Below are 22,934 nucleotides of genomic sequence, written 5' to 3'. Positions count from 1 at the left end.
AAATAACATGTAGGCCTATAAACTTTTTACTAGACAGAGTGAATTGATATAAGTTTTGTGGGGGAAAAAAGATATTTCCCTTCAATTAAAATAAAGTTCTTTAATCCGATAATCTTATGATCACTTGCTTCTTAGACCCAACGTTTTGGTGAATGGCCCAACACAACACCAAACCACGTCGTCATTAAACACGGACTGGATTTGATGACCTAGAATTATTTTTACCATTCCCGAGTGGTAATATGCTCTACAGCAGAGCGCTAAATCACTCGATCATTCTAAGATCATCGATAAAAGTCAATATCTGATGATGCTTTTGTGAATGGTGGTGGGAACCAAGTAGACTCCTTGAGGCTCTGCTTGTTGTTCGGCACTTGCACACCTATCTGGCATGAGAGACGAGTGTAATACTTTCAGCGAGATCACGAGTGCAGTACTTTACCTGGCCACTCGAAGTCACTTTTGACCTAGATATTGTGTCCAATAATTAAAATTTTTATTTTCTGTTATGCCATACTCAGTGGCGTAGCAAGAGATTTGGGGGATCCCGGGGAGCTTGGCGTCTTTAAGGGGTCCCTGCATTTTGACATTCGGCATCATGACACGAGATAATGTTCGTAATAAAAATATGTCCAATGTGTAGAATACATGCAACATGGTCACTAAGTTACATAACAGAAATAGCAAGATAACATGACATTGGCTTAATATTTAATGTAAAAAAAAAATTGAGGCCCCCCCCTCCCTCATGTGGGGGATTTTCAAATCAGGACCTCACATCCACCACCCTAGCTACGCCACTGGGCCATACAGTCCTGTCTTTTGAATACTTCTTTAAATTGGACTATGGGGCGTACTGTTTTGTTGTTTATTTGTTGTTTAGTTCAAGACTCCGCAGTCAGGTTTTGAATTGACTTGCTTGACCTGTCTTAGCTTCGTTCAGACTAGTCTTCACCTTGTTAAGAATTGAGTCGGATTGACTGGATAGGTCACTTCAGCATTGGTATGTAGGCCAGAACTAGCCGGGGGGGGGGCATTTATTTTTTCATTTTAATTCACTCGGCTTGTATTCTCTTGACTTTGTGTCTGATGGTCATGCCCCCACCTGTCCCCCTGTTCGTCCGCCCCTAGTTTCAAGCAGGTGAGTTATTGACTGCCTTGTAAGTAGTCTGAGTAGAGACATCCTGGTTTTTCATTTGTATCAGTTGAGCAGAAGTTTTGTTTGAGCTCAAGATGTCTTTAGCATTTGACAATATTGGTAAGTTTGCATGTTTACCTCGTTGTTGTAATAATTGTATCTCTTTTTATCCTATCTCAAAACCCAGAATAAGTGGATGGATAGAACAGATAAATAGATGCCCATAATGTATCTTAAAATGCCTTTTAATTCTTTTCATGTATCAATATAGATTTTAGTTGTAGGTTTAGTAAGTTATTACTCTATCGAAGTATTAATACTTTATTTTTCAATCATTTCAGGGGCATGGGTATTCTCCCCTTACTGTTTCTGCCACAAAAAGGAATGGCGTAAGTATAAACCAGTGATACGAAAAATAGTCTACATAGACCCCCAGGAGTCTACGAAAACTTCCAAGGGGTCTACGAAAGTTGAAAAGGGAATTGGGGGTCTATGAGATGTTCACGGGGGTCTACGATAAAGAATCTCAATTCAGCATGTCGTGACTTTAATTTTGACAGTTGGAATTTTTTCATACACACATTTATTATTTGTACCTTAGGAAATGCTTATAATTTTTATCCTGCTGATTGAATGAAAAATAGTTTCTATTTAATTTAATAACTCTATTTAAAATTGTAGTTTTGTCTAGTTATAACTTTAACAAAAAGAAATGTAGATTGTACAGCGTTAAGTATTTGAAATTGAATTTCATTACTTCTTTATTAAACAAGCAAATGTTAATATGCCATTTTTTAATAATGCCATTTTTTATGATGCTATGAAACCAATTAAGCTGGAGAAGTGAAAAAGTATAGGTGGTCCTAACGGGATAGTTTATAATAGGTGCCATCTTTCTGGTATATCGAATGAGAGCTTGTCCATTTCTCGTTTTTTACTATTCACTGTTAGTTTCTTCATTTCTTCCGGATAGAGTGCTATGTTCAAGTGTGTGTTTGTTTTCTCACATTTGGCAAGTGTGTCAGCCTTCTATTTCCTTCTCTTTCACCATTGGAGAACAGTGTTCTTGCTGTCCACAGCAGCCAGCTTGGACGCACACCCAACGTTGTCTTGATCTGTCCGGCTCGTTGCAGGTATACCAGGAACAAAAGTTTCAGGCTCATAACAGACTTCTCTAGTTTCTTCATTTGTTTCTTTTCTTTCAATTCTGTATATCCCATTGCGATCGTCGCAGCAATCGTTGTCACGTTTCTCGCCATGAAAGTCATCCCCGCCAGACTTGCCCACAACACAGTCACAGACAGCGCTCCAATCCCCAGCGCCTCCATCACCACTGTGTGTGCAGCCACAGTCCTGACCAGGCAACTGCTCCTTCCCTAACGAGTTTATTCCTCCTTTTGCTTGCGACTCAATTTTATCACTTTGGTCTATTCGCCCTTCTACTTGCAATACACTTTCATCTAATTTACTCCCCATCCTATTGATTTGTGCACGCATTGCATCAATTTCTTCCTGTATCCTGCCAAAGAACTCAACAATCCCAAGTTCAATTTCAAATGTGTAGGTCTCCGGATCTTCTTCTTCATCGATCAGGGCTTGCCGCAGACGATCCGTGAGCGTTTCCCTGCTACCGACGGGTTTTAAACCTCGGTCCCGAAGCTCTTGTCGTAGCTCTCTAATTGAGAGCTGATGTAATAGCTTCAAATATGTCTTTGTAATCAAAGCCTACCTCCTCTCGTTGAGTTGCCTAAAATCCCACTTCTGAGACCAATTGTAATAACTTAAGTGAGGCAACTCAACGAGGACATAGACGTTTATTTACATGGAGACATGACAAACACAAAGGGGCATCTGCCTTGAGCACATCATCTCCATATTGGCTCTCTACTTGGGCGGAAATCGTTAGTCTCTTCATGTCAACATCCTGTTCTAGTTTGGTTACTAGAAGTGCGCATCTCTGCACTAGCCTGGATGGTGGTGCGCATGGCAAAGTCATAACAATATCAATTGTAATTGTATCAATTAGTTTGGACCAGTCGTATTGTTAAATTTGTAATAGACCTAGACTAACAATAGTAAATCAGTGTGATTGGAAAAATGTGTACCGGTACCAAATATTTTTTTTGTTTAGTGCCATTGAGAGAAAGGCAGTTGCCTTGATAGCTTTTTAAAATGTTTTTTTTTAAGTTGTACGATAATGACAAAGATAAAAACACTTCTCTTGTTCCATTGGATAGGATAAAGTTATAGAAGAGCATCTTTCTATATGCTGTTTCAACATAGATCGGATTGCCTTGCACAGTCAAGAAAAGTATTGAAACAAAGCAAAACAATTTAAATCATAATATAGTACACGACTATAGGCCTACCCTAAATACATTTAGTTATAATTTATCTATGAATTATAAGAAATAGATCGTAAAATGTTTGACACATAGCCAACTTATGCTACTTACCTGGACCACATAATATGTATATGGCCTTAATCTATTTCTTCTGGCATTCCTCGTCCCATATACTAGGACAAATTTATACAAATACTCCTTCTTCCCTAGTGCTATTAGAGCATGGAATGGGTTGTCTGAGCTAGCCAGGAAAACCAGTGACTTGGCAGAATTTAAGTCATTGGTTAATATGCATGACTGAATGCATGACGCGTAAGACGTAATCATCTTCTTTTTGAAATAACGTCTGTATTAGATAAGATAAGATAAGAATGTCTGGGTCGGTTTAAAAAAAATACTCGAGAAAGATAACCCTATATAAATGTTGGGGGTTAATATAAGAGAAAGTGGAGTGTTTTAAACTCCTCCTTTGGGAAGCTGTTGACTTTTAGTAAGAGTGACTATTTTGTTCTTAATAAATAAGTAATGGAATGTATTATAGAAAAAAAAAAAGAAACACTATGACTTTTGAGTTTGGTGATAACATTAAAAGACAGTAGTCTAGAGTTTAGATTGAATTAATCAAGCTAGAGGTATAGATTTTTCTAGTTCTTTGATTATATCTGTGGCATTTTACGTCTCGTGAGACAATCTTTTCCCTTTGCAAATTCTTGTGTGACTAGAGGCCAATCTTTGATACAGCTGCGGTCACAGGTTAGGCATATGCTGCATAGGCATATTAGGCATAGGCAGGATGGCTGCCTGGTCGTGCGGTTTGCACGCTGGACTGTCGTTCGGACTTATCGATGGTCCCGGGTTCAAACCCTGCCCGCTCCCATCCCCCGTCGTCCTGCGGGAGGTTTGGACTAGGAAGTAATTATCTTCAACTCTGAAGGAACATCCGAAATAAGTAAAACATTTTACAAACAAACATTTTACAATCACCAGGCGCCGTTGCATTATCACCCTTCTTTCTACTCTTGCTTTGACTAATATTTAAGCCGAACTTCTGGCAAGCAAAATGATGTTATAGATCCAGGCTTAAGAACAGAAGGAGACAATAGTCTAGAGTCTAGACCGATTTCTACATAAGGCGGTGCGCAAAATGTCTATGAATGTCTAATTTTTTTTTTATTTGACTCTTTATTAAATACAAGCAGGAATTTCCACTGATGTGTGTTCAAGATGTAGATCTCCAGACCAAATTTAATTTTAAGATGATTATATTTGAGTGTTCCATAATTTATATATGAACCGTCAAATTTATTTGAAAACCGTTTAGAGACTTTTTCGAAATCTATGTCCAACCAGTGTACGCCCACCCTGAGTCCATGAAGATTTTGCAAGCTAATACAAGAAATAAAATAAAAAAGCAAGCCATCGTAGAGGAACCTTTTTTATTTTTTATGGATATGTGTCTTTTTTGCATTGAATGATTGAATTAGAGTCCAACTAACTTTCTTTAGTTTCAGTAAACAAGCTGGAGTATATTGACTATGAAAACCGGTAGAGACTTTTTCGAAATCTATGTCCAACTAGTGTACGCCCACCCTGATTCCATGAAGATTTTGCAAGCTAATAGCGCGCCTACAAGAAATAAAAAAATAAAAAATAAAACAAGCCAACGTTGAGGCTCCCTTTTTTATTTATATGTGTATTATTTGCATTGAATGATTGAATTAGAGTCAAACTAACTTCCTTTAGTTTCAGTAAACAAGCTGGAGTATATTGACGTACCAACTGACAGTGGCGGCCATGGTGTCAGTTCCGGCCTCTCAGCCAATGACACTGCTCTGCTGGCTGCTCTAATATTGGCTCTGGCCCTGTTTTTGTTTTTGCTGTACTTGCTGACGTGTTGCTTGTGCCCTTATGGCTTGTGTTGTGGCAGACGTGGATTTTGCTGTTCAAAAGGAAGCAGGTCAGCTTCTAGGTAAGATTTACAAGGCATCTGGGGTCTAGATCGGCCAAATATGGTCAATGTTCAGGGGAAGGTTAAGGGAGATGGTGTTGATTGATGAGTAGACTACTCAGTACTGGTGTTGCTAAGGGTGGTTTCATCCCTCCCCCAAACACCCCTACCAAAGGAAACTTCAACACTAAAAGCTGGGTCTTAATTGTGCAACAACGTGTTTGAATAGGCGTACTTTGCTTGTATCAGTTCTTTAAAAAAAAAAAAACTACTTTAGTTGGGTGTCACCATAAGTTCAGCTGAGACAATTTTATAACGAATGGTCACGGTTCAAAACCTAGTCGAGTGGTATAAAGAAAAGATTGGTCTCGGTTCAACACATGGTCGAGTGATGTAACGATTGGTCTCGGTTCAACACATGGTCGAGTGGTGTAACGATTGGTCTCGGTTCAACACATGGTCGAGTGGTATAACGATTGGTCTCGGTTCAACACATGGTCGAGTGGTGTAACGATTGGTCTCGGTTCAACACATGGTCGAGTGGTGTAACGATTGGTCTCGGTTCAACACATGGTCGAGTGGTGTAACGATTGGTCTCGGTTCAACACATGGTCGAGTGGTGTAACGATTGGTCTCGCTTCAACACATGGTCGAGTGGTGTAACGATTGGTCTCGGTTCAACACATGGTCGAGTGGTGTAACGATTGGTCTCGGTTCAACACATGGTCGAGTGGTGTAACGATTGGTCTCGCTTCAACACATGGTCGAGTGGTGTAACGATTGGTCTCGGTTCAACACATGGTCGAGTGGTGTAACGATTGGTCTCGGTTCAACACATGGTCGAGTGGTGTAACGATTGGTCTCGGTTCAACACATGGTCGAGTGGTGTAACGATTGGTCTCGGTTCAACACATGGTCGAGTGGTGTAACGATTGGTCTCGGTTCAACACATGGTCGAGTGGTGTAACGATTGGTCTCGCTTCAACACATGGTCGAGTGGTGTAACGATTGGTCTCGGTTCAACACATGGTCGAGTGGTGTAACGATTGGTCTCGGTTCAACACATGGTCGAGTGGTGTAACGATTGGTCTCGCTTCAACACATGGTCGAGTGGTGTAACGATTGGTCTCGGTTCAACACATGGTCGAGTGGTGTAACGATTGGTCTCGGTTCAACACATGGTCGAGTGGTGTAACGATTGGTCTCGGTTCAACACATGGTCGAGTGGTGTAACGATTGGTCTCGGTTCAACACATGATCGAGTGGTGTAACGATTGGTCTCGGTTCAACACATGGTCGAGTGGTGTAACGATTGGTCTCGGTTCAACACATGGTCGAGTGGTGTAACGATTGGTCTCGGTTCAACACATGGTCGAGTGGTGTAACGATTGGTCTCGGTTCAACACATGGTCGAGTGGTGTAACGATTGGTCTCGCTTCAACACATGGTCGAGTGGTGTAACGATTGGTCTCGGTTCAACACATGGTCGAGTGGTGTAACGATTGGTCTCGGTTCAACACATGGTCGAGTGGTGTAACGATTGGTCTCGGTTCAACACATGGTCGAGTGGTGTAACGATTGGTCTCGGTTCAACACATGGTCGAGTGGTGTAACGATTGGTCTCGGTTCAACACATGGTCGAGTGGTGTAACGATTGGTCTCGGTTCAACACATGGTCGAGTGGTGTAACGATTGGTCTCGGTTCAACACATGGTCGAGTGGTGTAACGATTGGTCTCGGTTCAACACATGGTCGATTGGTGTAACGAGTGGTCTCGGTTCAACACATGGTCGAGTGGTGTAACGAGTGGTATAATGATACGGTGGTGTGCACTTTCTACTCTCGTCACGATGGCTTCAAGTTACGAAACCAGTCCGCCGCCATCCACTGCAGGAAGTTTGGGCTAGAAAGTTATTATCTTCATTTCTGAAAATACCAGTGGCGTAGCTACCAATGTGCGGGTGGTGCGGGCCGCACAGGGCACCAAGTGGAGAGGGGCACCAAAATTCTCCCAGCGTGTATTAATTTCCTATTTCCCTGAGCTTTTCAGTAAAAACGACTAATTATATGGACACGAACAAACATAAACTACTGTATTTTAAACATGAACTAACGATTTATAAACTAGTCATGTCGCTATTTGTTTCATCTCCTTGACTATTTCTTCAATACAATGTAAGCTATAGAACAGTTTGAGTCTAATTTACTAGATTTATTTCGGACACACGGTACATGTTGTTACTACACTGATCAATGCTCTGTAATATAAAGAAGAAGAAGAAGATAGGCCAGCCTTTTTTTACTTCATTGTTTAGTCCATTGGTTTAATCTAGATATAGAGTTTACAAATATATTACTAAACTCTAGCTCTAAACAATTGTCTTAGTTTATTCATTTCTTTATGATTCTTAATAGTTTAATTTTTGAAATAATTCTATTGTAATGTCAATTTTTTAAAATAAGCTAACCTTTGTTTTCTACGAGTTTTTTTAACTAACTAGTTAATTTTAATACTGTAACGTAAACAAAATGATGAACAGTGCTCAAGACTGACTAGTCTGGCTGGCGCCTCAAAACCCTTTTAAGCTCAGACGGAGAAATCGGCATCTCTGGTTCTGTCCAGTCTGTGTAGTCTATAACGGCCCCATACCCAGATCTATCGGGGTCCCTCATTACCGACCCATCGGTGTAGCAGAAAATGGCATCTGATGGGTAGGACCTTAGTGTAGCTGATGCCAAGTTTTGGAGTATGGCAGGTGTTAATCGCCTCTTGGTGGCTCTTGCCCTATAAGGGACATGTTTATTTGTGGGAGGGCAAGTACTAATTCTTCTAATAGGAATTCTATCATCGGAGAGCCCAGATGATTTTGACAAATTGGCCGCAATGTGGAGGAACGATCGCATTTTTATGCGGTTCCTCTCTCTCCACTGTTGCACTAAGATTGTGGTGGGTAGCCTAGAGTCGCCCCTTTTGTAGCGCTCGTAGGCCGTAAGTACCGCCCTTTCCCTCCTTAAATGTAAAGAGGCCACATTTGTTAAGATTTCATAATCTTCATTTAAATCCAAAGATGGATTCAATTAGTGGTGGAGGTTATCCCCGAAAATAGAAAAACATGAGACCAGCAGAGCTCACATTCAGTCATCGCTTGCTTAGAGGGAACTTGAAGTTCGCCTGAGAGTAGGAAACAATATGGACAACAAGGCCCAAGATTTGATTATACAAGAGACGAAAACCTGGAGAGTTAGTAAATTTACAATCAAAGTACGATCCACTCTTGAGGGAGCATGTGCTTCGAACTAACCTTTGTTCCAGACCGAATACATACATGTCTCCACAAATACAAAATGAATTTATTACAATATTGGGTGATCACGCTAAAAAACAAATCATACAGCAAGTAAAACAAGCCTAATATTTCTCTATTATTTTTGACAGTACACCTAACATCTTAAAGCTGGATCAAACTTCCCAAATTTTACGGAGCGTTGTTATGGATAATGACGGGGTGCAGGTTCGTGAGTCTTTTATTGACTTCATCGACACAAAGGACAAGCATGCTGCTGGAATCGCTGAGATGATTCTAGAAAAACTGCGTTCGAATGGCTTAGACATAATGGACTGCAGGGGTCAAGGCTATGATAATGCTGCGGTCATGAAAGGTCAAAACTACGGTGTCCAAAAACGTATTCTAGAAGTCACTATTCATTGCCTGCTCAAACTCTGGAGACATTAACTAGCAGAGATGAAAATTCATCGACTAGATCTGAAGCAGGTTGCTGTTCAGTCTTTTAATTTTCCCACTTATCTTGGATTTTGGGCTCCTGTATTAACTGAAATTAATGATGCGCAATTCTCCCTTCAAAAAAAAAAGGATTGTCTATTCGAGACTGCTCACTCAAACTAAAAACATTAGAGACATTTTTAAGTAGTAATCGAGAGGACATCGCTGAAGCCAGCATTACCTTTGCCGAAAGCGTGTGTTCAGATCTGAGAATCAGTACAGAGCCTCAAAAACGTATTGGCCTTAAGAAAAAGATGCCTGGTGAGAAAAGTGACTACTCTGTACTTACACACAAAGAAGAGCTACGAAGGGAAATTTTTTCTACCTTGGACAGGATTGTTCAAGAAATAATCACCCGATTCGAGCAACTTCATGATGTAGCAGATAGATATGAATTTTTGTCGCCTTCCCAGCTATTAAATCCTCAGGTCGAAATCAATCTCGATTTTACTCCTAGCGACATTGATAAAACGAATTTCTGCTGGAGCGAAAGAGGCTTCAACGGTTTGTCACAGTTTCATCAGAAGCCATCGAATTTTCAAAACCTGTTGAGCTCTTGAAATTTAAAAAAAAAAAATATCAGCTAGATGATTCAGTCCCGAATATAGTCATCATGAATCGCATATTTTTTACTATTGCGGTAAGCGTCGCTACATGCGAGAGAAGTTTTTTCCAAACTTAAATTGATCAAGAATTACTTGCGATCAACGATGACAAATTTACGACTCACTAATTTGGCCATTTTGTCCATTGAACAAGAGCTGGTGGAAAAAAATGGATTTCGATAAAATTATTGATACTTTTGCCAGCAAGAAAGCGCGTAAAATTCATTTGTAGAATGTTTATGTAAAAGTGATTTTTTTTTAATTAACAATATTTGATTTATTTATTTATATTATTTTGAACAGGTTTTGCAATGTTATTAATTAGTTAGTTGTTTTTTTTTTTGTTTTTTTTTGGGGGGCAGGGGGCATCAAGTTGAGGTACCGCACCAGGCATCATATACTCTAGCTACGCCACTGGAAAATACTAATTAATTTTGTTAACTAATTAATCCGATTACATGTCAAAGTTGAACCTAGTAGTGACTTGGTAGTTTATCTTTCAAAAACAAGCAAAATATTTTTTTTAATTCTTTAAAAAAACAATATCTAAATGGGAAGAATTTCGTCCTTAAAACTGTATCTACCAATAATGTACAAGTTGTATCCCTTATTCGAAATAAAAAAAAATAATCATCAATAATTAATTGACCGAGTGTTTGTGTTTATTGATTCATGTTTTATCAGGTACACTAAATAATTGCTTAAAGTATCAACTTGATCGGAGAAAGCTTGAGGGAGAAATATAGCGTTAACAATTATTATTGTTACGATCTTCTAATTCTAATGTGGCGTTCTGTAAACAACTGCTCAACACACAACAAATCAACACATCAAGAACTTGATAACAAAGAGTTTCAAATAATCTGGTACTTTAATGAGTAGATAACAGGGTAACAGCCAATACTAGACAATGGGCAACACATCAAGAACTAAAAATGCTACACTGTACATCACCGTACTAAACTCTACTGTCTCTATCTCTTCCTGGACTCGTATATTCACTTGAGGACTCCGCCAGGACCGACTTCATGGCCGACTCACAGTCCCAGTCTCCTCGCTTTCCTGTCTTGAACTGCCCTTTCTTACACACTGTGTCTCTGGTCCACGAAGGCTTTCGATCACATGACCATAACACGGGTCATATTTGTGTGTACTAGCAGTACTGTCCCTTGTTCATCGCCAGCCGTTGACCTGAGTGATTTGCCTGAGTTCACGTGTGTCAGCTGTACCTACAGTTAATTCTATCGCGCCGACAATAGGGTTATAACACTGCCCCCTTCTCAGATTTGTCCGCCCTGTACAAAATCTATCTCACGACATGGGCTATGGAGGTGAATCGATGCAGGTGGAGGTCTATCGCTGGGGGCGACAATATTGCCATCTCGGTGGAGCCATCTGCGTTGTATTCAGCATTGTCGCTTTCGTCTTCTCCAGCTGACCTTCACCTAGTTTCATTGACGTCATGGTCGCATCGCCATCCACGTTGAATTCAGCAAACGTCGCTTTCTTCTCTTCCAGTCGACCTTCATCTTGTTACACTGACGTCGTTGTTCCATCACCATGCACCTTGGACTCAGCAAACGTCGCCCTCTTCTGTCATTCACCACTGAGGGCAGCCACTTAACACCAGAGTCACCAAGATCGTTGGCCCGACAGTTTGTTTCGTAAGGCTTTCAAGAGAAGGGCTTTGGGAATGGGGTTCGGGTCCACAAGAGGGGAAATAGTGGCACACATCATCTTCAGCCTTGTCCGGAGGACATACTCGTGGGGCAAGTTGGCAACACTCCACTTGCGAAGATCCCTCATCTTCTGCATCAAGCTCTACTTGACTTTCTTCATCACCATCAGGGCTTCTCCTTCTTGTCTAGTCAGCAGACCAATCGTCTGTTGGGTTCAGACATTGTCGATGATTTGCCTGAGTTCACGTGTGTCAACTGAACCTACAGTTAACCCTATTGCGCCGCCAATAGGGTTATAACACCATTAACAAATTTAGCCATATCTGTGAATACTGAAGAAATTAGTTTTCCCTGATGCTATTAAACAATGAATTACCAGTAATTAATTGTCTAATTGGTTACTTTTTTTTTATTGATTCATGCCTTGTCTATGTCAATGACACTCTGTCACAAGCTCAATAAGTGTTCGACTTCATGTTCGGAAAAGGATTTCCTTGTTTGAGACCCGATCTGTATAACTGACTCTCAAAATTCTTCTCAACCATTTTTGCTGAGCCACATTTAATCTTTTCTCAATGTCGGCAGATGACATCCATGTCTCGCGTGTATATGGTGCTGTTGGAGATGACGATTGTGTTGAGGTGTATTTTGTCTCAAGTCCAATGGCTTGGCTTGCTCAAATAGGCTGCAGCCTTTGGAAAATGCTCCCTGCCTTTCCTATTCTGCTCGCTACATCATGGTAGGCATCCCCATCGTTTTTTTATGATGCTGCCAAGGTATGTCAACTTGTCCATCCAAGTTTATGAGGAGGCCAATTGTGTGTGTGTGTGTGCCTCTCTAACTAGGCTCTCCGTCATTTCTTGAATGCATTTACTTGTAGCCCCGAGTAGTGTCACGTTCTCCGACAAAAGGAACAACGCATACGAAGAGTTGCGAAGGCATGGAGGCCAATACGAGGAAAGCGCAAACAGGGACGTCCTCGTATAACTTGGCGCCACACTTTCATGGAAGACCTCAAAACAGTAAACACCGGGTGGGAGAAGGCTTCAGACATTTCCAGTGACAGCGACAGATCTTTATGGAGACAGCTTGCCGCCCAATGCGCCGAACGGCGCGGCAGGACCTAAGTCTAAAATCTATGTCAATGAAGTTTCAGATTGATCAGAGAATGGGAGTGGGGGTAATAACGTGTACACAATTTTTATCAGACAGACAGATGGACAGACAGACTGAATTGATATTAGCTTTGTAAATAGTGCAGCTTTCTACCACTCTAACTAAAAACTAAAACTGAAATATCCGCTTACTTTAACCATGGTTCTCTCTAACAGAATGTGTGGCTCTGGTGGCGTACGTTGTTGTACCCAGTAGTATAGACCTAATTTACAGAGGCCTCTAAGACCTAAATCTACATAATTACATCTATATGCTAAGTATTAATAACCAGACTCAGAGTGAATGAAGAATGTGTATTATCCTTACAGGAAATCGATTTGTAAGTTCCATACGTCCCTTCACAAATTAAGATTACTATTCGGAAGATCTAGACCTTAGTCCATTCCTAGGACACTCCTTTTTGCACTTTGGAGTGCATGAAAAAAACAAACAAATATCATCAGGGGATGACTTGCAGAATAGTGCATGGCAGACAACTGATGCACGAATTTGAAGTCCAAACAGGAGTGAGACAAGGCTGTTCACTCTCTCCCTTCTTGTTTCTGCTAGCCATAGATTGGGTCATGAATACAGCAAAAGACCAGAAGCGGAACAGTATACAGTGGACACTGTGGAAACAGCTAGATGACCTTAACTTTGCAGATGACCTGGCTCTTCTTTTTCGCAAACAACAGCAGACGCAGGAAAAGATAAGCATGGTTGCAGACTAGAATGGGTCTTACCATAAACAGGTAGAGGTCCATGGCGAGGCGCTGAAAGATGTGGAAAGCTTCACCTTTCTCGACAGTGTCCTAGACAACAATGTAGATGCAGATGTCAAAAACCCACATTGGTAAAACTCGACCAGCCTTCCATCAGCTGAAGAACACCTGGAGATCTAAGAAAATAAGCAAATGCTTTCTTCCCTAGCGCTATTACAAGAACATGGAATGGGTTGTCTGAGCTAGCCAGGAAAACCAGTGACTTGGCAGAATTTTGGTCATTGGTTAATATGAATGATTAAATGCATGACGCGTAATACGTAATCATCTTCTTTTTTTAAGAAACATTTGTATCATATAAGATAAGGTCATTGTTCAGTGTGTACCATTTAAATAAATGAATAAACAAAGTAACCTATATTAGATCTAGAAGCCAAACCTTACATCGATTGAGTATAAATAACTATAAAATAAATTTTAATTTTAGATTTAAGATCTTTAAAACATAAAAATATTTATAATTTTCAGTGGCAAGAAGTCTCATGGCAACAGCAGTTCAAAAGTTAATTTAACGGCGGTGTAAGTGTATATTTTAACTTTTTAAAAGCCAATAGATCTAATAGAATAGATAGATTGGGTGGATGGATGGGGTCTAATTGTGTTGAATTAAAATATTAGATTCTAGGTCTGTAAAGATTTCAATATTAAATGGATACAAATATAACATTCAAATTATGCATCTGTATACTTGCATGGATACGAGTAACGAGTCTATCTTCTGTTAAGAAGGCTAGAAAATTCATCTTTAATTAATAACATAGATCTTTTTTTCCATCTTTTCACGTCCTATTCTGGACTTCTGCTCTATTCCATATTATCTTAAATAAATTTGCCAGTAAATAATCTTAAAACCGTACCTTATATTACAATATTAGGCTGTAGATTTCCATAATGTAAGTGTAAGTATCGTAAGTATGTTTTTTTTAAAAGTCTGTTTTCTTCTTGGCAGAGATATGAAAATACCAAGACCATGGACAACTGAAAGTTCGATTGGGTTTGTTTTTGAAGTACAATTTGTCAATATTTAGTAATCATACCATATTATCTAATAATAATTGTAACTCTTTATTATCCGTGAGGAAATTTGTTTAACAATTGTACATTACAAAAAGATACAATACATAATTTGAGCAAAAAACAAGATTACAAAGAGAGTTTGTGTTTGTGTCGAAGTCGGATCCCTGTCGGATCTGCATATTTGCAAATAATATTCAAGAGGTGATTTAATTTTGATGGTCAAAAGTAATAATGTTTCAAAGATTCATTTGCCGTAAATTTAAATTTAAATTAAATAAAAAATAGTAGATTAGTTTTAGTATATTAAAACATTACAATATTGATCAAAACGTTTGGAAATGAAAATCTACACTTTTTTTTTACACTTTAAGTTTAGAAATTGAAATTCTACATCTTAATCTAGTCTATTTTAGTCTAAACTAGATCTAGAAATTCTAGATCTAGAATCTAGAATAATTTTAATTAGAATATAAATCCAGATCTAGATATACTGTAATAAAAATCTAGATCTAGTTTTAAAAATCTAGATTAGATCTAAATCAAGATATCATTCCTTTTTTAAACGCGAGTCACATAACGAGGCTTAATAAACATTACTATACCGAGTTCTTTTTTCATTTCATTTGAAGAATTAATTCCATATGACGTCAAAGGAAAAAAAAAACACTACGTCACACGGCCTAGCTAGAATAAAAATCGCCTTCATCATTACGAGCCATTTATCGAGTGTTCATAGACATTGGTGCACCGAGTGCGTTCTTTTAGCATTTCATTTAAAGAATTCATTCCATATGACGTCAAAAGAAAAAAAAACACTACGTCACACGGCCTAGCTAGACTAAAAATCGCCTTTATCATTACGAAAGTTAAATGTACTGTAAGAGAGTAGTGAGTTAAAATATTTTTCATAAAAATCCGTAAAAACATTATTTCGTAAATGAGAAGATTATTTGTTAATTAATTAGAAGAGGGAGTTCAAACAATTATTTGGCGTTAGTAGATTTTTAAATAAATTCGGAAATTTCTGGCGACGATTTGTAAGAAACAAAATACGGAACTTTCTTTATCGATTACAAAACTTCTATGTTATGTTTTAGCAAGAAAAAAAAATGTCTAAAAAGTAATTTTCAGTAATCAATTCTAGTAAATTACTTTTTTTTAAAGCCCTGAACAACCTATTGTCGATATTTTTAAAATTTGTTTAAAGATGAAAATACGGAACAATTTGATATTGATAACCAAATTATAGTGACGCATTGTCAAATAATATAAGTGTAATATTAGTAAATTATGCGATTTCAAACAATCATTAGGCATAATTCATGCTTTATAAAACAATATCCGGAACATTTTTACACTTAATGAAATATAAGTCAGTATAGAGATTTTGATTTAGCATTAATATGCTATTTACATAAAAAACGGAACAACATATTATTGATAATGTGTTTTTGCAACGTTTAAGCATGGAAATTGAATGTAATATAAATTAGAAGAGCAAACAAACATTTGTTGGGGTTGATTAGTTTTGCACAAAAAAAAATCCGGAATAATCAATTTTTAGATACTTAAAACTATTGAGATGTTATGGGAGGAACATTAAAGTGTAAACAGATTTTCAATAGCTTTTAGAGTTCTAGTTTTTTTAATCTAATCGTGACGGACAGACCGACCAACAGACAAAACGCACAAAAATAATCTTCTTTTATTTGGATGGGGGCACTAAACAAAAAATAAATCAAATCTGATTTTTTTAAAAAGTTTACGGAATTGGTTTAGCACCTGATCATGTAGCGACGTTACGCTACTGCACGAAAATCGCTGCATAAAGAGTCCATTAAAAAAATGTGCGTGATATTTACATCCAAATGCATTATTAACCTTTATAAACAAACAGAAATGTTTTCTTTTAATTTTAGCAGCTAGTTGACCAGAAAAAAACATCTTTAACTATTATTTATATTTGTTGTAAACATTTCCTGTACATTTTTAAAATATATTTGACTTAGTGATACTGAAAATACACAAAAATTGTCCATCTTTGTTAGCATATTGTAACATTGCCTCCCTTACATTTACGTAATTGTTTTAGAATTGGTGTATTTTTATGAAAAAATCGCTTGCATAATTAATTTTAAAAATTAAACGGTTTGCTTTTAGAAAACCAAAAGTAGCACCTAAACTTTTCAAGCCGCATTTAATGATGAAATAATATTTTTCATATCTCTTCTAGTTTTCGAGATCTGAGTGTGACAGACGGACATTTTGCACAAACCTAATAGCGGCTTTTTCCCCTTATGGGGGCCGCTAAAAATGTGTATGATATAACACAAAATATATGTTCATGCCTCAGTTTCTCTTAAACATACATGTAAAATTAACAACAGTAAGTTACATTTTGTTCAATGATTTAATTGCCCAAGGAATAAAAGAGTTCTTGTGTCTATTTGTTTTTGTAATCAGTGTCTTCTGTCTTCTTTGTGATGGTATAATGTGAAAATCATGAAGAAGAGGGTAATTGTTTATGTTTAGAATTTGTATAGCTTTCTTAGCAATATCTTTCTCAAATAGGTGTCAAGAGCTGTTTGTTTGTTGCCTATGATCTTACTAGCAGCATTTAGAATTTTATAAAGTTTATTTCTATTTTTTTAATATTTAGATTGCCATACCAAGCAATGATGTGGAAACTTAAAATACAGAACCTTGTTCTTTTTTTTTTGATGCATTGCATTATAGAATATTTGTATTTTACTTTGTGATTTAGATTTTCAGATGCTAAAACGCTGAAGCACAAGACCACATCAGATGCAGACTTATCAAAAAATGATTCAAAACTAAGGAAGAAGGGAGGTAAGTAATACTAAGTAAAGTTGGTTTTTTATACCCTCTTTGTTTCTCATAACAAAGTGCTTCATATTCTTTAGTCAAGGATATACTATTGTTTTAACTGGTAGCAACAGTTGTGTTTGTAATCAGCTGAGACAGATAACACAGGCCAAAACTAGACAACCGGTCACATGGTGATGCTTCAGGAAAGATCTGTGTTGTGAACACTATTCAGGCCCTTCACATGGGAAATGGTCAAGTGATCATCCAGAAGGAATGAGTGAGGTTCTGAGGAGATATTTCAGAACCCTTTTATAAAGAGTCAAGTCCCTTTACAATTCATGATCAAAGAAGTCACAATTCAAGATCCAGTCTTACTGAGCCCAGGTCAAAGTCTGTTCAGAACATTTGAATCAAATACAAGCCCAGGATGAGACAAAGAGGCCAGTAGAGTTTGGTACAGAGTACAAAGTTCATAGGACATCAATCATTTACAGTGAAGCATTGGTACAGTCCATGTTATGTGTTGCCCATTGTAAATTATTGACTGTGATTTGTCAAGTTCTTTGAGTTGGTTTTATTGTGTTGTGCAGTGTTTACAAAAAGCTTTAGTGAGAGCCATTACAGAATCATGTCTTAATTTGTTTTATAAGTTTTCAGACAATCCTTTAGAAAGAGTTATTCTGTTCCTATTCAAATCTCCTCTAGGACAGCAAGGCAAACAGGGTTAGAACTTGGGATCATAATGATGACAGTTGGAAACAAGTACTAAATGACATGGTTACCTTATAGTATAAACATCATAGACAACAAAAGTGCTGTTCAAAGTGATTATTATATGCCAAATCTACAATCTTTTGAGAGTAAATGATACAAAAAAAACTGCTGTGTATAAGGTATCAGAAAAAGATAACTTATTAGTTTGTACTTTCACAGTCAACACTTTGACAAAAAGGAGAAACGACTCAATATTGTGAAGAGACAAAGCTGAGCTGGTTAGGTCATGCAGTAAGACACAACTCTCTGTCAAAAATCATCCTTCAAGGTACAGTGGAAAAACATGAATAAAAACACTGTCAGAAGAAAAGCTCTATGGACAATGTGAAAGAATGGACTGGCCTCTTTCTTGATATTCTGCTCAGTGCAGCTGCTGACTGGGAAAAATTGGTGGGATTAGATACACCTAACATCACAGCACACCTACAACGCAAGTCATGGAATTGATAATGATGATAATTCCTCTCTTCCTAATCATTTTGTTATTTAGAAAAGTTTCCCACTAGCAAATGTGTCCCTTTATAGTTTTGTTTTATTTTACTGAAATCATAGGTAAAAAAAATGCTTAAAAAAATATTTAAGTTAATGTTAGCTTAGTAAATAGATAAGATGTTTTATAAGGTTTAAAAGGAATTTGCTCCTCTTGGAGCAAGGGGAACATGGTATGCTATCACTGGCATGATTTTTTTTTGTTTTTTAAATCTGAGAGTCTGTTTAAAAAAATACGGATAAATTTTACTAAACTACTCCAAAAGACCAAAACACTCAAACTATTAAAACACTCGAACTGTTATAGTTTCAGAAAAAAATGATTTACAGCAAGCTCTTAATTTTGCCCAATGCAACCAAAAACAAAACAGAGTGGACAATTTAGCAAACAAAAATTTTTTTTTTCTTCTAATAATGTCTATCTAGACTTGTAAGTAGTTTAATACTTTAATTAAAATTTTATTGTAAAAGTAAGAGAAGTAAAAAAAAATATAATGGGGTAGACTACCCCATTAAAGCTAGATGTTTTTAATCGTTTTTTTTTTGTTCTGTTTTTTAAATTGTACATACAATTAGCTTTTATTTAAAAAAAAAAAACAACTTTCTTTTTTGCTTAAGATGGCTTCTTGAATGAAGCCTACAGTGAAGATGAAGGCTGGTTTTCGACCTCAGAGTTGGACAGTCTGTATGGTGAGAATGACAGGAAAGTTTTATTCTCTAAAGACTGGAGGAACAGCTGTCAGAGACAATTTGGTGAAGAGTCTATTTCAATGAATAAGCATCAGAGTAAGTTTTTTGTAACATTGTCAGTTTATCTTAGGCTTTATTATTCTATACTTATAGACTTTCTTTGATGGAAGGAGTCCCACACATCTGTTACTCCACACACAGTTTTATTGTGCTAATTATATCTTAAGCAGCTCCATAGAAATTTTATAAAAATGTATTGATTATTTTAGATTAAAACAATTTAATAGACTATAAAGATAAAATGGTATGACATGGTCTGACTACTGCCTGCTACATTTTGTTATTTGAAGAGACTCTTAACAATACATCAACACTATTTAGTTTCTATTCCTCCATTTTTGTTCTCCTCTCCTTTCAGCACGGATTCGCACCATTTTACATTTACACTAAGATGCGCATGTAGTACTGCCAATGTACCAAAAATCATATCACAAAATGAAAGCATTAGGATTTTGTTGCTATTGAGATGAATAAAAATATGTTTAAATCTGATGATAATTTTACTATAATTCTGTACAAATAAGCCTTGGCTTAATTTGAATTATGAAAAACATTTGAACAAATATTTTTTTTTTTTTATGTTTCCTGTACATCTTATTTCAGTCATTAGAAACAGTGCTGGGAATTCATCTCTCAGGTTTAGAAACAGGAGCTACAGTGCTACTGACATAGAAAGTCTCATGACTCCTAAAGAGGTCACATTCTCAAACAGAGTAGATTCTTCTGGAACTCTACAAAGAGAAAGTTCTGGCTATGCCGTGACAGCAGTATGTAAGCCAAATCATGGGGATTTGTCCACTTCAGATGGTAGTAAGTAGGCTACATAGCTTTGCATCTATGGGTCATCTTAAACTTTCTGTCTAGAATAATAACAGAATTAATAGACCATGCAAGATTTTGGGGGGTAAGTTTTTTTTTTTTTATAAAAATTAATTAACCAAAATGGAAATATTTAATCATGATTCGTATTCTATGAGGCCAGCACCACAAACAACCACATTTACTTTCCTCAACTTGTTCAGGTACCCATTAGAATTGGTTGGACTCAGGGGTGCCAGTCTTCACCGACATTCAAACCTAGGACCCTAGGTTAAGAAGCCAAGCGCTTAACCACTCAGCCACCATTCCCCTTCGTTACCTCCCTCACCACATACAAATTTGGTTGCTTCTTTATTTTTCTTGCAATTATATCTTATATTTATTAACACTGATTTGTATTAAATGAATACAATTATGAATACACCATTTTCAAATGATTTTTTTTACATTTTTTTTTTACTAAATACATACAATGTTTCCTTTCAAATATGGATACAATTATGTAGCTCAATTGTGTTCTTTCTGAAAGCCATTAGGTCCAGTTCAATGAATGCTGTGGCAGAAATATCATTTGGTGACAAGAATCCCATAACAGACCAAGAGCTCAATGAGATTGCCTCTACTCTCATCAAACCAACAGCCTATCCCATGACACTGCAGACTACAAGCAACACTTCTACTCTCCAACCATCTGTCTACCATGAGAGAATTCAGACCACCAGCAACAGTATGCCAATGAGCTACACCACCAATAGGTAGAGGCTTTAACCCGTGTAGTAACTAGGGGTGGCTCAGTTGAGCATAGCATTAGCAATAAGATATTGTAGTAACGACTAACACATATTTTATGTTTCATAATTTTGAACAGATTTGAATATATCTCAGCATATGAAGTGGTAAAATGGAAAGTTATTCTTTTCCTTGCATTTTCAACTTTCCTTTTTTATTTTTTTTTTATGACTTCTGCCTTATGATTATTATTTCTTTGTTATTATCAATGCACTTTCTATTCTTTGTTCTGATTTATGAAGGTATTGGCGGCCTATGATTTATCATTTTATACATTTCTTGTAATACTTTATTATTGCAAGGAGCCTTTTCAATGAGATTTGCACATTAGAGCTCTATTTTACAGTCCATCTAATGATTTTACACAGCTCAATGGGGGGAGGGAGGGCATATGCTAAATGATATTACTGATACTCATTACTCATTAAAAAAAATAATACAATGTAATTGTTAATTAATTAATCAATGAAGTCATCTTTTTGAAATATTAAAATGTTGATGTGGGAAATTTCAGCTTGATAGGATAATGAAAAGTTGTCACAATAAATGATAAAATTTCTTTTGTCTATGAAGAAAGCATGAGCTAATAGTAGGAATTTAAAAAAAATTAAATTTGATAAATTCATTTTAATCTTGATTACAGCGCTAGCAGTTATCCAGGAGACAACATGATAACAGAAATAAGCTCCACTTACAAGAGACATGTGATAGAAGAAACTGAGACAGTGATTGATTGAAATAATTGCCCGGTACTTTAATTCTATTCTAAATGTCTACATGCAGTGTGGTTGGAAATAAAGTCTCCTGATCAAAAAGCAAAAATAGTGATATTTGAATTGTATGGACACTCTGGTTGGGAAAAAGGGAGGGGTGCAAAGTGTAGCAATCATTGATTTTCTTCAGGTTCTAGAAGCCTGAATAATTATTGACAAAACATTTTGTTGTGTCATTTTTCAAACTGAAAGTAGAATAGAATGTGGTAGGTTTAGTTTTTTACATTACATGTGCTCCTCTTGTATTTTTCTATACACCTGTTCACCCACTACAACAGTAATTCTCTATTAAAAGTATGAGTAAAAATTGTCTCCAATTTCATGCATAAATATTTTAAATTGGTAGGGCTCAGTCTAGGAAGCAAAGGAATCAATTTACAGAATCTGGATATCAGTAATGACATACCGTATCAAATGGACATTAAAATGTGCGTTTATAACTGAACCATATGTATTTATTGTGAATCCAAGTTCAAGGTTACCTCAGTAATAAAATATTGCATCACTGATTTGGATTTCAGCTTTTTTTTTTTTAATTTAAATCTTGATACTTGTTTGTATATTATCATCCTAGTGATGTACCGCTAATCGATTTTGTTCCTTTGCAGCTTTTTAAGAGATTTTTTTTTTAACAAAGAAGTTTCATTTTCCAGCAGCAGATTAAAAACCCTAATATCTAAATGTCAAAGAAAGCAGCAGTCCACTCTTCTTAAACTAAAGAGTTCATCACAAGTCTGCTGTTTGTTTTTCAAACAATAAAATTCAGCAAGAAAAAAAAAATGAAATGTGTTGACATAATGTAGCTTAAAGAAACATGCAAGAAAATGAAAAAAGAAGAACGAAGGGAGTGATGCTGAAATAAACAAAATGTCAATGCTTTATTTAACTATCATTGCTGCCAACTATTAGAAGCACTTATTGTTAGGTCAGGAGCTTCCTGTCACTAAGCTAAATAAATTTGTATCTGCAAAGGCTCATATTTTTAATTCAATTAAATGAATTTGAAGTCACCATAATTTCTAGGAGCATAACAACTAAGTGCCTGCCATTCAGTACTTGGAATCAAAGTTTTAAATTAGAACGTGTTTAACACAAAGCGTTACAGAGTGAAAATGTAATGACCTCAGTTCTGTAGGAAAAGCTAGAGAAATGAAAAAAGGCTGGACCAAAAAAAACAAACCAAATGCTACCTTCATCTGCAGTGTACGTAGAAAATGTCTCTACAGAATGGGCCTAGATAGTCACAGGAAAAAGAGCTCC

The 22,934-nt window shown here is 36.9% G+C and overlaps 1 protein-coding gene across 2 annotated transcripts; it reads left to right on the top strand.

Annotated features, from left to right (window-relative positions):
* Positions 1-1,102: 1,102 nt before the first annotated feature.
* Positions 1,103-22,183, top strand: LOC106072198 (uncharacterized). 2 transcript variants are annotated; one of them, XM_056017668.1, is made up of 10 exons: positions 1,103-1,258; positions 1,480-1,527; positions 5,227-5,440; positions 13,903-13,953; positions 14,384-14,428; positions 17,216-17,301; positions 19,162-19,329; positions 19,897-20,103; positions 20,642-20,867; positions 21,545-22,183. In XM_056017668.1, exons 1-10 carry the CDS (start codon positions 1,234-1,236, stop codon positions 21,636-21,638), a joined length of 1,164 nt encoding a protein of 387 aa, XP_055873643.1. In that variant the 5' UTR covers positions 1,103-1,233; the 3' UTR covers positions 21,639-22,183. The 2 variants fall into 2 exon arrangements, with proteins under 2 accessions (XP_055873643.1, XP_055873642.1); XM_056017667.1 differs by having other exon boundaries at positions 5,227-5,452.
* Positions 22,184-22,934: the final 751 nt, after the last annotated feature.

This window comes from Biomphalaria glabrata, chromosome 18 (assembly GCF_947242115.1).
Source record: "Biomphalaria glabrata chromosome 18, xgBioGlab47.1, whole genome shotgun sequence".
Classification (NCBI taxonomy): Eukaryota; Metazoa; Mollusca; class Gastropoda; family Planorbidae; genus Biomphalaria; species Biomphalaria glabrata.
This window is presented reverse-complemented; position numbering and strand designations above follow the sequence as displayed.